General features: G+C 39.5%; 1 protein-coding gene across 1 annotated transcript in view; it reads right to left on the reverse strand.

Moving 5' to 3' along the window:
• The window catches only part of LOC126234831 (metaxin-2-like), a 166,672-nt gene that overhangs the window by 93,462 nt on the left and 58,952 nt on the right, over nucleotides 1–14,258 (reverse strand). The window contains exon 2 of the mRNA XM_049943573.1: nucleotides 6,925–7,208. Within this exon, the coding sequence (XP_049799530.1) occupies nucleotides 6,925–7,208 (284 nt within the window). The remainder of the gene's footprint in view (nucleotides 1–6,924; nucleotides 7,209–14,258) is intronic.

The following is a 14,258-nucleotide window of genomic DNA, read 5'->3' on the forward strand; positions in this document are numbered from 1 at the left end:
TGTTTCGAAAGCATTTGTAAAACATTTTCTATTTCATGTAGGACATGTGATGAAAGTAATTTCTGACAATGGATCACAATTTCGTTCTGCTATATGGACACGCATGTTACGAGCTAGAAACATTTCTCCGATCTATATATCCAAGTACCATGCTTCTTTGAATCCCTGTGAACGATTAATGAAAGAAATTGGTAAACTGTGTAGAATATACTGCCACAAAAGACATATTGATTGGGACACACACATATTCTCATTCCAAGATGTAATTAATTCCATACCAAATGAATCCACTATGCTATCTCCGTCTGTTATACTGAAAAACGTTGAACCACCTAACAAAATTAAAGAATTAGTAACATTTCCTACATCTCGTCGATTACGACACCATGAAATAATTGACATTGCGCTAAACAACATCAAACGTGCCGCAGAGCGCCGAAGAAGACAGCAAAAACAGGTTTGTACACGTCGAGACTTTCACATGGGACAGAAGATATTAGTACGTACACACTATTTATCGAGCAAATTAAAAGGTAGGTGCAGTAAATTTGAACTTCTATACGCAGGTCCATATCGAATTCGCAGCATTCCTCACCCCAATGTTGTACACGTCGAAACTCTGAGAACCAGAAAATCGAAAGGCAACCACCATTGGTCAAACATAAAACCCTTTATTGAGTGATCATACTTTACGATTTATCACACTGTAATGCTATTTACTAATTTTTATGATCATTTCTGCAATTATATTCACATGACTAATTACTGATGATCGTCGTATTTTTTCTTGGCAAATGCCCGCCAAGGTAAGGTTAGCAGGTCGCTCTTCTTGTCGTTACACATCAGACCGTGCATATTTTACAGATGAACTTACACATTTTATGCCCACTTATGCCATTATATTTATGTGACTAATTATTGATGACTATCGTATTTTTTTCTTGGCAAGTGCCCGGGAAGGTGAGGTTAGCAGGTCGCTTTTCTTGTCGTTACACATCAGAACGTCCACATTTTTAATTTTTTTTGTGTGTATGATTGTTTTCCTGTTTTGTTTGTATACATTATGAAATAGCTAACGTATAACACACCAGTTGACTTTGACATTTTTTGCCCTATGATATCTCAACATCGTGACTGTTTTACATTTTCTTTTTTTCTGCTGCATTGTGATATTGTCTGTACATTTTTGCCTTTCAACACTGTCTATGCTTTTGACATATTACGTTTTCTGTCATGTTATGCTGTATGCTTAATTGTGTCACCATTAACCAGTCATTATTTAGTGGGTATATGATTTAAATGCAAGAGATTAATCTTTGTTCATCAATTTCGGAAAGAAATGATACGTAAAGGAAATAAATTAAACAGAAATGGGAATTTCAACTACGGAATAGACGAAAGAAGATACATACACCTTATGAGGAAGAGTAAATGGATCAGAATTAACAAGCATTAACAAGAATATACTATACACATCGTAGAATAGCAGTCTTAACTAATTTTTTCTTTCAGAATACAAGGCGATTGATGCAGGCTGTCAGACAGAACTACACATCTTAGTTTTAGTTATGAAATATGCTAGAGATAAGGAATAGTTGTATAATGAATAATGAAGTGATTTTTTTTTGCAGATGATAATGAATGCTGATGAAGAGTAATGATGAAGAATATGCTACTATGAATAATGAAGTTTTTTTCTTTACAGGTGATGATAATAATGAAGTTATGATAATATGGATAATGAAGTGATGGATAATGAAGTTTTTCTTTACAGATGAGGATAATGTTGAAGTTATGTATTTATGCTATGTAGTTATTTAAGTATTTGTTGCAGTTTGCTTTGACAGCAGGTGTTATATTGCATAGTAGGATGACTGAAGGTTTTGGAAAGGACAGCTATGGAATACATTTTATACACATTTCACTACCTGTTAATTCGAAGTTCACTACTTTTCAGCATAGTATGCGTTTCTTCTTTCAGCTCAATAATCCATTTTGTACTTTTTCCAGGAGAAGCCTTTCATGATACTTACTAAACTTGTTACTTATTAAGCCTATAATAGTACTTGCATTTTTTATTTTTTACCCATTTGGGTCTATCATTTATAAATGTGATCACATATACTGCCTTGTGTCACAACCTTGCTACAGCTGACTCATGACGAATGACGTTACCTATCCTCATTTGCAGCAATAGGTCAAAAGCAAATATTGTTATGCCTCAGCAATTAATTATCGATCCCAAGGCAATGCATTGCTAGCACAAAAAAAAATGTATTACCAATCCCAAATAATGATACCAGTTTCAGAAAATTCTGAATAATACTGAATGGCTCTGAATAGTATGTCACTTCATTAATTACTTCTTAATGATACAAAAAAAATAATGCTTTGTAACTGGCTAATAACTGCCACTGTTTATTGTAATGAGACTACTTATAATGCCCATGATTATTAATGCTATGATTGTAATTAACTGATTTTTTATAATGACTTCTTAATGATCTGAATAATACTGAATGATGAACAATGTTTTATACTATTCAATACTTACTGGCCACTGAGTGCCAATAATTACTATAACTAAATGATTTATGACCTTTCATGTTGTAGTAACTGACCACTGAGTGCCAATAATTAATGTAACTAAATGAATTAGCTCTTGTTTTCAATAATGACTTCATGTTTTAGTAACTGGCCACTGAGTGCCAATAATTAATGTAACTAAATGAATTAGCTCTTGCTTTCAATAATGACTTCATGTTTTAGTAACTGGCCACTGAGTGCAGATAATTAATGTAACTAAATTAGCTCTTGTTTTCAATGATGACCTTTCATGTTGTAGTAACTGGCCACTGAGTGCCAATAATTAATGTAACTAAATGAATTAGCTCTTGTTTCCAATAATGACTTCATGTTTTAGTAACTGGCCACTGAGTGCCGATAATTAATGTAACTAAATTAGCTCTTGTTTTCAATGATGACCTTTCATGTTGTAGTAACTGGCCACTGAGTGCCAATAATTAATGTAACTAAATGAATTAGCTCTTGTTTTCAATAATGACTTCATGTTTTAGTAACTGGCCACTGAGTGCAGATAATTAATGTAACTAAATTAGCTCTTGTTTTCAATGATGACTTTTCATGTTTTGGTAACTGGCCAATGAGTGCCAATAATTTGTATAACTCAATGTATTATTTTAATGATAGGCCAATAATTGACTCTCCTTTTCAATGAAGGCTTCTGATGAACATTATTCTGTCATAATAAATATGCTTTGTAACTGGCCAAAGACTGCCGCTGTTTATTGTAATACAATTACCCATGATGCCAATAATTTAATTTTATGAACATTGTTCTGTAATACTAAATAAATGGTACAGAAATGTTCAATAACTAGGCTATGAATGCCGCAAACTAGTAATGTAATTACTAATCAAGACTTGTCTGTTACTCAATGTCCTTCACCTTCTGACCTAACTACCTGGAATTACTGTAATATCCATTTGTCTTGTCCATCCTCATGGTCATGGAGCACTGTATTTGGTTTTTGCACTAATTCTATGTTGGTGTGCCTTGTAAGAGCGTGGTGTTGACACGACATGCTGTCCACCACCGTGAGCGATGAAGATGTTATTATGGTCCCACTGTTTGGCGTACCTGATGTACTGCCTAAATGATAACAAGAAATATTACTACGACATTTCAGTGTCTTGGATACGCTGAAAAATACTTCTAGGAAAAGAACTGCAAATTGTCTCACTTGGTGTTGTACTTCTGTGGAAAGATATGGACTTTCAATGCAGCTGCGTGCAACCTAAGTGCTACAACCATGACGCAATCCTTCCTATTCCTTCCCTAATTCTTGTAAAATGAAAAAGTCATATACAGTGCGTGTGTATTTTTGCCGTTTATTAATACATTTTGTGATTTGCTGATATATTCTCAACTTCACTGCATGTACACTTATGTCAGTTGTCAAAATGATTTTTTTTACCTTTGTGTTTATTTGTTATGAAAATGTTCAAAAGTTTTTTAGTGCATGTGCACTTATGTTATGGGTTAATATGTCTTCTACTGAACTTTAGTGCCTCTGCATTTTTCTCATTTTTCAATATGATTTGTACTTATTCTGTATACCTTTTGTCAACATGATTTTTTTGCCATTCTGTTTATTTGTTCTGAAAATGCTAAAGAATTTTTTCACTGCGTGTGCACTTTGTTATCTATCAAATAATTTGTATATACATTTTTCTGATATGTTTTGTACTTATATTTTGTCTTTGTCTGAAATGTTTTGTAATCGGTGCATGTGCACCACATTTAATTCATGTACTACATTTAAATATTCTGTAAATTGTAAACATTGATTAATTAAAAAAAATTTTGCCGCGCTTGGCAAGTCCAAATGACTCACCATCGCTGCCAAATTTTTGCCCCCCCAGTGCAGGGTTATGAAACGTGTATGTACTCGGTAGTTTAGTTGTGTGTGAGCAGTCGGCGGGCATCGACATCGCACTCTGATCATGATTCAGGACGAGGTATATTATTTTTAAAAAAAGTAATGAAGCAGCATTGCGCTCAGCTAATAATGTAAATTAACTGTAACTAATTTGTGCAAGAATCGCCCCAATAATAATTTTGTTTTCAAAGCAATTTTTTAACAAAGAATCCTTTAATGAAAGAAATATTCCCTTGCTATTCCTTAAAGAAAAGTTTCCCTTAAATTCAAAATTTTTGCAATGAATTTCCTCGAAGCTATGGCGAAAAATAAGAGCAGATGCAGTTTTACTAAGGTAAGGATTACAGTTTAATTAATGAACAGGGCCTAAAGATCGACATTTCGGTCTATTTGAGTTTTCATTGTGACTGACATTTCATTATCATTAATTTGACTTACATTTTTGTGGGGAACTTACATTTGGGTCAGATAGCTAATTTTTATTTAATTGTCTTTGTCATTAAATTTCTCTGGGAGGTTATACTTAGCTCTTGGTCCATTTGCATTTAAAATATTAACTAATAATTTTTTTTTGTGGGGAGGTTACAATATGCAGAATTTGACGGTCTACACACGGAAAAATTTGAAAACGTTAAACACATATGTTTTTACAGAGCACAGGGAAAGCTGTGCGACTGTGAAACTGTTGCATTCATTTGTGGCAGTTTATGTGACAAACTCTTATGTTCTCATCACTTTTTGGGGAGTGATTCTCACATCCACAAGAACACCTAAATCGGGCAAGTTAGAAGAATCTTTTTACCCATTCGCCAAGTGTACAAGTTAGGTGGATCGACAACATATTCCTGTCATATGACGCATATGCCTTCACCAGTGTCGGATAGAATATATCAGACGTGTTTCTCTGTGGAGGAATCGGTTGACCTATGACCTTGTGATCAAATGTTTACGGTTCCCATTGGAGAGGCACATACTTTCGTCTACTAATCGCACGGTTTTGCGGTACGGTCGCAGAACACAGACACTAAACTAATTACAGTGAACAGAGACGTCAATGAACGAACGGGCAGATCAAAGCTTTGCTGAAATAAAGAAAGTAAACTTTACACTCGAGGGAAGATTTGAAGCCAGGACCTCTCGTTCCGCAGCTGCTCACACTAACCACGGGACTACGGCGCTCCTGAGCTCACACTATCCTATCTACATATACATTTACACTCCGCAAGCCACCCAACGGTGTGTGGCGGAGGGCACTTTACGTGCCACTGTCATTACCTCCCTTCCCTGTTCCATTCGCGTATAGTTCGCGGGAAGAACGACTGCCGGAAAGCCTCCGTGCGCGCTCGAATCTCTCTAATTTTACATTCATGATCTCCCCGATAGGTATAAGTAGGGGGAAGCAATATATTCGATACCTCATCCAGAAACGCACCCTCTCGAAACCTGAACAGCAAGCTACACCGCGATGCAGAGCGCGTTTCTTGCAGAGCCTGCCACTTGAGTTTGCTAAACATCTCCGTAACGCTATCACGCTTACCAAATAACCCTGTGACGAAACGCGCCGCTCTTCTTTGGATCTTCTCTATCTCCTCCTTCAACCCGACCTGGTACGGATCCCACACTCATGAGCAATATTCAAGTATAGGTCGAACGAGTGTTTTGTAAGCCACCTCCTTTGTTGACGGACTACATTTTCGAAGGACTCTTCCAATGAATCTCAACCCGGCACTCGCCTTACCAACAATTAATTTTATATGATCATTCCACTTCAAATCGTTCCGTACGCATACTATCAGATATTTTACAGAAGTAACTGCTACCAGTGTCTGTTAAGCTATCATATAATCATACAATAAAGGATCCTTCTTTCTATGAATTCGCAATAGGTTACATTTGTCTGTGTTAAGGGTCAGTTGCCTCTCCCTGCACCAAGTGCCTATCCGCTGCCGATCTTCCTGCATTTCGCTGCAATTTTCTAATGCTGCAACTTCTCCGTATACTACAGTATCATCCACGAAAATTTCTCTGCCTCGTGATGACTGGGTGTTGTGTGATGTCCTTAGGTTAGTTAGGTTTAAGTAGTTCTAAGTTCTAGGGGACTGAAGACCATAGATGTTAAGTCCCATAGTGCTCAGAGCCATTTGAACCATTCACGAAAAGCCGCATGGAACTTTCGACGCTATCTACTAGGTCATTTATATATATTGTGAAAAGCAATGGTCCCATAACACTCCCCTGTGAGTATCTTGCGCATGGATTACTCAGTTTGTATATTTTGCTTATTTTTTTCATAGTTCCACACAACTTCTTCCTGTTTTCTCGATTGATCTGTGTTCAGTTTTTCAAGGCCTATCCGCTGTGCCAACTTATAACTACATCTGAGGGGGGGGGGGTGCGATGCGGAGGTTCGCTTGTCAGTAGCAAATACAGAGGACAAGCACTAGCCCTAGGGGAGACTCACCAGCTCGGAGACCAGCTGGCGGCCGCACTTGATGAAGGGCGCGCGGCCGGAGGGCGACATGTACTCCACGTTGGCCGGCTCCTCCACCTCGAAGTCGAGGCTGAGCATGCGCAGCAGGGCGTCGACCGCGAGGCACTCGGCGTGCTCCGGCAGCGGCACGTCGTACATGCAGCGCAGCACGTACAGCGAGAGGTCGCGCGGCCACGACTCCTGCGCCGCGTCCACCAGCATCATGCCGTCGGCGCCGCACGTCGTCACGCACTCGGCCTGCACATTCGGCGCCTCTGGTCAGCAGACAGCGTCAGGTAAAATGTCAGGCACCGCTAGCGAATACGATCATGGTTCTCCATTCTTTTGCTTTTATATGCAATTAGAGTTACAAGAACTTTCGCGATATCAAAAATATCGCTGAGAGCAGCTGAAAGTTGATGGCGTAAGAGAACTGTATTACGTTGCTAGTGGGTATGAAAGGTTGGGTCCACAACTGTTGATTATTTTGTCTTATACCAACTTCTCGTTTAATACGGTAAACAACAATTGAAAATGCTCTATTTATGAGAACTACACTACTCGTCATTAAAATTGATACACCAAGAAGAAATGCAGATGATAAACGGGTATTCATGGGACAAATATATTATACTAGAACTGACATGTGATTAGATTTTCACGCAGTTTGGGTGCATAGACCCTGAGAAATCAGTACCCAGAACAACCACCTCTAGCCGTAATAACGGCCTTGGTACGCCTGGACATTGAGTCAAACAGACCTTGGATGGCGTGTACAGGTGCAGCTGCCCATGCAGCTTCAACACGATACCACAGTTCATGAAGTGCACTGACTGTCGTATTGTGACGAGCCAGTAGCTCGGTCACCACTGACCAGACGTTTTCAATTGGTGAGAGGTCTAGAAAATGTCCTGGGCAGGGCAGCAGTCGAACACTTTCTGCATCCAGAAAGGCCCGTACAGGACCTGCAACATGCGGTCGTGCATTACCCTGCTGAAATGTGGGGTTTCGCAGGGATCGAATGAAGGGTAGAGCCACGGGTCGTAACACATCTGAAATGTAACGTCCACTGTTCAAAGTGCCGTCAATGCGAACAAGAGGTGACCGAGACGTGTAACCAACGGCACCCCATACCATCACGCCGGGTGATACGCTAGTATGGTGATGACGAATACACGCTTCCAATGTGCGTTCACCGCGATGTCGCCTAACACGGATGCGACCATCATGATGCTGTAACCAGAACCTGGATTCATCCGAAAAAATGACGTTTTGCCATTCGTGCACCCAGGTTCGTCGTTGAGTACACCATCGCAGGCGCTCCTGTCTGTGATGCATAGTTCATGCTGCTGCAAACGTCGTCGAACTGTTCGTGCAGATGGTTGCTGTCTTGCAAACGTCCCCATCTGTTGACTCAGGGATCGAGACGTGGCTGCACGATCCGTTGAGGATGACACGGCGGTCGGATGGGCCACTCGTGGCATGAAGACGGAGTGCTATATAATTATAGTTACAAGAACTTTCGTGATATCATAAACATCGCTGAGAGAAGCTGAAAGTTGATGGCGTAAGAGAACTGTATTACGTTACTAGTGGGTATGAAAGGTTGGGTCCGCAATTGTTGATTATTTGGTGTGTCATATCACTGTGTTGTTTAATATACTAAACGACAAGTGAAAATGCTCCATTTATGAGAACTATAATTTCAAGAAAAATGTAAGTATATGTCGTATTCCAACATCATCAAAATGGCACTTATTTAACATACAAAACGAGCACTGCTACAAATAAAGTCAAGGTCAGAAGACAACACCAGTGGCGAATCATGTTACCCTGCATACCGAAGCAAGTCCAGTTGCAAATCTTAGAGCTGTTCAAACTAAAGTGAAGATACAGATGAAAAAAACTTTGTGAATGACTATCGAGTCAGAACAAGTCGCTAAATGGTTTTAAGCCAACGGAAACAACAGTTATATTAGGAGACGAAATCAACTTGGGGGTACAGCCGCTAGGGTCTAATATTGTTCATGTAGCGTCCATTTCGTACAGTCGCTGAGGCCAGTATCTTCTCGGAAGCCCCTTCAAGAAGCTTACAACTCTCGCCCATGCGCGGACCTCCTAACATAAACACCTGTGCCTTGGCATAAACAGCTAAAGGTATCACAACAGTGATTCCAGAATGTAATATTTCGCTCAGCTGTGGGTACTCTGCTATATAGTGTTTGCTCATACCTACTTTGCTTAAATGGATATTACGCTTACTGCGGAACGATGTATTTTAAAAGGCATGCATGGACGTCGCTTTACAAAACTGTAGAGAAGAGTTACTACCAACAGTGAAATTAATCGAGCAGTGTAAGAGTTAGGATCTGGGCAATATGAATAGTCCCACGAAGATTAAGGGTGAACCTTGCTGAAACTTTGATGCACATATTGTAGTAAGTATGTGCTTCCGACACAGAAATGGCTGTATGTGCTGGTAAACATTCAAGTGATGCGATTTAATGCGTGGATGATATACTTCTCCACATCTGTGTAGGTGTTACGTGATCCTTTCTCCCAAACTGTCCCATAACTAATGTAAACATGAAATAAAACGCCATGTAAAATTGGAATAAATTAGTCTGCACGAACAAATTTTATGTGAGTCAGTACCAGTGACTGCCAGCACGTATCTATGTAGATTATAAGTTCCTACATTGAACTGCCTGTACATTAAATGAGAAGCCTCTAAGAAAGCATTTTGCACTTGGCTGTGGGCAAGGAGAACAATAACCAGCAGGAAACAGTCCCAACAGAATCCGCAAAAGGCGCATAACGCATGGAAAGAAATGCGGCAGGAGGTTAGACGGGAAAATATTTCAAAGAACGATGGCTTGATGGCGGCCGCACTAAAAATAGGAACACAGATTGTATCGCTAGTCTGTTCGGGAACGACAGATACTGTTTTTATGAACTGTCTGGCCTGGGGGATGCACTCTGTTTTTTCAGCGTCCCACAAGCACTTTTGCGTTCGGTATTGATGGCAGTCAGAATTCGCTAAAATACGTGGACCGCTAATATAACATCTATGCAAGTGCAGTAGGAAGAGAAAAACGCTTGGGACACCTTTGAAGATCCTGAGATACTGAGATCGCACTCAGGCCCCACAAGACTATAAAAATAACAAAAATTGGTTAACATAAACAGTTCAGAAGTAACAGTAAAAAGTGTGACTGTGCTTACATTGGACCCTTCACCCTTCCTTACTGACATGAGTAGGCAGTCAGGGAAGGGATTAACCACCTGAAAAGATTGTATGGGAGGGTGATCAGCCCATTTTAAGATAGCTTTTCAATGGTCAGCACTTGCAATGTTTATCATTCAGAAAGTCAAATTACAAGACGCCAGAAAAACACAAGGAACTGAGTCTTCCTTGTCGGAAGCGCACTGCAGAAAGTCGCTCTTCAACCAGATGTCACCTGGCGCAGCACTAGACAGCCTGGTGCCTCCTCGAAACAGACTTCACTTTGGTAACAAGAAAGTCTCATCTGTCCAAGGTATAATTACATGCAAGTTGTTGGTACAGGGCCAATGCCTGGTTCTGCAGGGACTTCAGCCATTAGGAGAATGTCAAGATCCAGCCACAACCGTGAGGTAAACTGTAGTGAAAGCCGAGTCATTTTTAACAATGTACAGTTATCTTAGTCTTAATACTCAAGAATTTATTGCAGTTTAAGGTTCAACATGCTTTTAACTCCAGCTGTAAATGTAAATGCATACCCTTCTGCAGTACTATCTATACTGAAATACTAACCCTCGGCAGTCAGGTTAGGATAGATATAATTTTAGTATTGTAGGTTTATATTTAAATCACATCCCAGATCTCATGTCTACATTTTCTAAGACGTTATCTTATTATTGTCAATAATCGTTAAATCATTTCTTTTGCAGTTAGGTTCACTGAGATCCTTGTTTTATTTCGTAAATAACTGAACTCCTTTATCGTTGGTTTGGTGGGCAACAGTTTAATTATTTTGACCATTTTAAGAGATCCAGTTAAAGATTGATATTTTTAAACCTCTACCAACAATACCACCACTTCCCCACCACCCACTCTCCATCGTCGATGTCACATTATATTTTGCCGACGGCCCTGCCAGAAAACGTTTACCTGTGGACCCCTGTCGCCGCAGTTAGATTCACAACAAGTTTTCACTTTAAACTTAAGTTTGGAAGAAGGATTTGCGTTTTCCTTCTCAATAATCATTAAATTAACGAATATAAGTCATTTTAAGTTGCTGACGTGTGATCATCGTATGTGTTCTATTTCAACAAGGTGAGGTTTGTACATGTGTATAGTTTCCAACTGAAAATCGTAGTGGAGCTTTTGCATCGTACTGCATTTGTTTTCTGTGCACTTTATGTGTTTTACGTTAGGAGGGCATTGAATTGTATTGAATATGTGGGTTTTGAGCGGTTTATTGCAGGTTTATTGGTCCTAATCAAACATACGTGTATTGAAGTGTAGAGCTATTGTTAGAGCATACAGAAATTTACAAATTCTTAAGCTATAAATTTAGCAATAATGACTGAGCTACATACAGAACTTACAAGTAATTCCTAAACGGTAAACAATGGTTAAGATATGGCTGTACAGCAGGATAATATTCAGAATATAAATTTCAGTGTTCGATAAGAAGTAGCATCAGAGTATGAAACTAATGTGGGGAATGAGCAAAGTCAGGTGCAGATTAACGAAAAAATGTCTCAACCTGAGTCTAGGAGAGAAGATGATAGAGAAATTTCTATGTAGCGGAGACGTCTGATATAACAAGTCACTAACGAACAGTACGGAATGATGCTAACCGTGAGCCCACGCCTCAACAACCAGCAGCATTCGATCTGAAGAGTTTTCTAACCGAGCATTTCGAGAGAAGCTAGGAAATATTAAATAAAAGAGAGGAGAAAAATTATTTACGCTTCTAGAAAAGCGAAGAAATAAGGGACGCATAGTCGAAGAAAATAAGAAACAATTTACAAATGTAGATTACAGGATAGAACAACAAATTGGGGCCACGAACAAGAAACTCGACGAACACATGAAGATATGCGAAAGGCAAACAACATTGTTTGGCTAAAAGGTTGATAAGTATGTTACGAAGGTAAAGAAAGAGCTCCGAAGAAAGTAAATGAGGAAGTGCAAGACTTTAATACGAAAATACATTCTTTGACACAAAATACTAGGAGAACTATAGATAGTTTAGGAGAAGATGTAGATACCAATGCACAAAACATTGATTCACACAAGAGTAAGTTAGGAAAAGTGATAAAATAAGTGGTGATACTAACCACCGCCATCACGTAGGTGTGGACGTGCAACTTAACCACATCTGATAGGACACTGTCCATAAGGCTATGCAGACATGAGGAGATTAGAGATTTTGTAAGGTTCAGTGAGACACAGGTCAACATTAATCGACGGAGCAGAGGAACACCAAATGTGTTAATGGAAGAGAAGAAGAGCAGTAAAAATTCTAACGCTAATGGAAGACAGAACGTGACAACTCAGATGAAGAACAGAAGAATCGAGAGCAAGAACAACTAAGAGAACTGACAGACAGTTTATGTCACATCAGGCGAATACCTTCACACATATAACTCCACCGGTAATTAACTGCAGAGTCCGTTTAAACATTGCCCAGCGATGAAGATGAAATCAGATGCAGAAATCAGATAACTGTTTCTGTCAGTGCAAACATATACGTTGTTTCTCAGTGCACTGAACCACTTACACGCTGAGATTTGAATGGAGCAGTTTAGAGAGGCCTTACCTAGATCGTGGCCACATCTATTGAAGATTAAACTTGTATGCACACACCCCAGGGAAGAGCCGAAGAGGCAGCAGAATGAATGCTAGTGGTTGCTGAAGAGAGTAAGACGTACAAAGAATTGAAATTCGCTTTCCTTCTTGAGTGCTGGTTGAAGGCAATACAAAATCATGCACAACTAAGGATACTGATGGTGGATGTTTATGCGGACTCGAGGTAGCAGAACGCCATACTGCATTTCAAGGAAACTATCAACAGAAACCAGTTTCTTGACGTCTCTAATGAGCCAGTGGAACTCATACTAATTTGTTTGATGAAACTTTTGTGTCAAATCCAGATTGTTGGTAGGAAAATGCGTGATTCATGCTGATTCTACCGCAGGAGTTAGGTTACAATCAAAGAACACAAGTGAAGGAACTTATGCACTTTATTCAGTCACAATACTAGATAGCAAAATACCAAGTGGAGAGCGAGACACCGACCTTATAAGACTGGAAACGGATGGGATTGGCGAAATGAACACAGATGATGATGTGTAATCTTGGCAGAATCCTATCCTTCTCCACACAAAAAAGGGCCAGAGAAGAGTAGCTACATTATCCCAATGGCAAATTAGTACAATTTCTTTGATGCACTTATGCTATAATGAGCATCAACATGCATTTAGAGAAAGGCAGCAAGGGGTGATGCTAGACTACCGTTTTCCCCAAAATTTCCTTTAACTAAAGTAGAAACTGAAATCAAAAGGCAAATCAAATGGCCATAAATTAATTTCCACCGATAAAGGAAATATGAACCGGTATCAATGACTGTCAGTACGTAACTATGTAGTTTACGATTTCCTGTATTGAACTGCATGTACACCTAAGTAAATAGCCGAAATGAGAGTATCTTGAACTTGCCTGTAGGGAAGGTGGCATGCCATGGGTCATACATAAAAAATGGCAGGTACGGCTGACAGTCTGAATTCTCCGAAACAAACAGGCAACCATCACAGAGAGTTGAGAGGGAACCAAAAAGCATAGGGAAGTTTTGGAGAATGAGACAACGCCACCGCTCTCAGACGTTGCAAGACAAAATTTTAATAAACTATAAAAAGAGCTACCATTGGTTCTCCTACACAATTTCAATGTGGTAGTAGGAAATGCAGCTGTACCTAGAGAGATCCATCCACCTTCAGTGGCCAACTCGCGAACGTATATAGTATAATAGAAAAACATACATCTTTAAATTTTTAAGTGGTTTTAATGTACACGGGCTGTGACATTTAGTATGCAGAACTGCCACCTCTGGTGGCAGCATTGGCTCAACCCCAGATGGCCAGTGAGTCGAGCTGAGCTTGAGTGATGTAATAGAGGTAGGATACTCCACGTTCCTTCATCTTTATATCAGAGCTTATCAGTCGTAGAAGCTGGCGAATGGTCGTGTGCTCTCTCTTGTTAATCCATTACAAAACATTTGTAGTCGATATCTAAAGAACGAACTGGCCAGGCCAACGGTCGAAGACCTTTGTGT

The sequence above is a fragment of the Schistocerca nitens genome, chromosome 2 (genome assembly GCF_023898315.1).
Source record: "Schistocerca nitens isolate TAMUIC-IGC-003100 chromosome 2, iqSchNite1.1, whole genome shotgun sequence".
NCBI lineage: Eukaryota > Metazoa > Arthropoda > Insecta > Orthoptera > Acrididae > Schistocerca > Schistocerca nitens.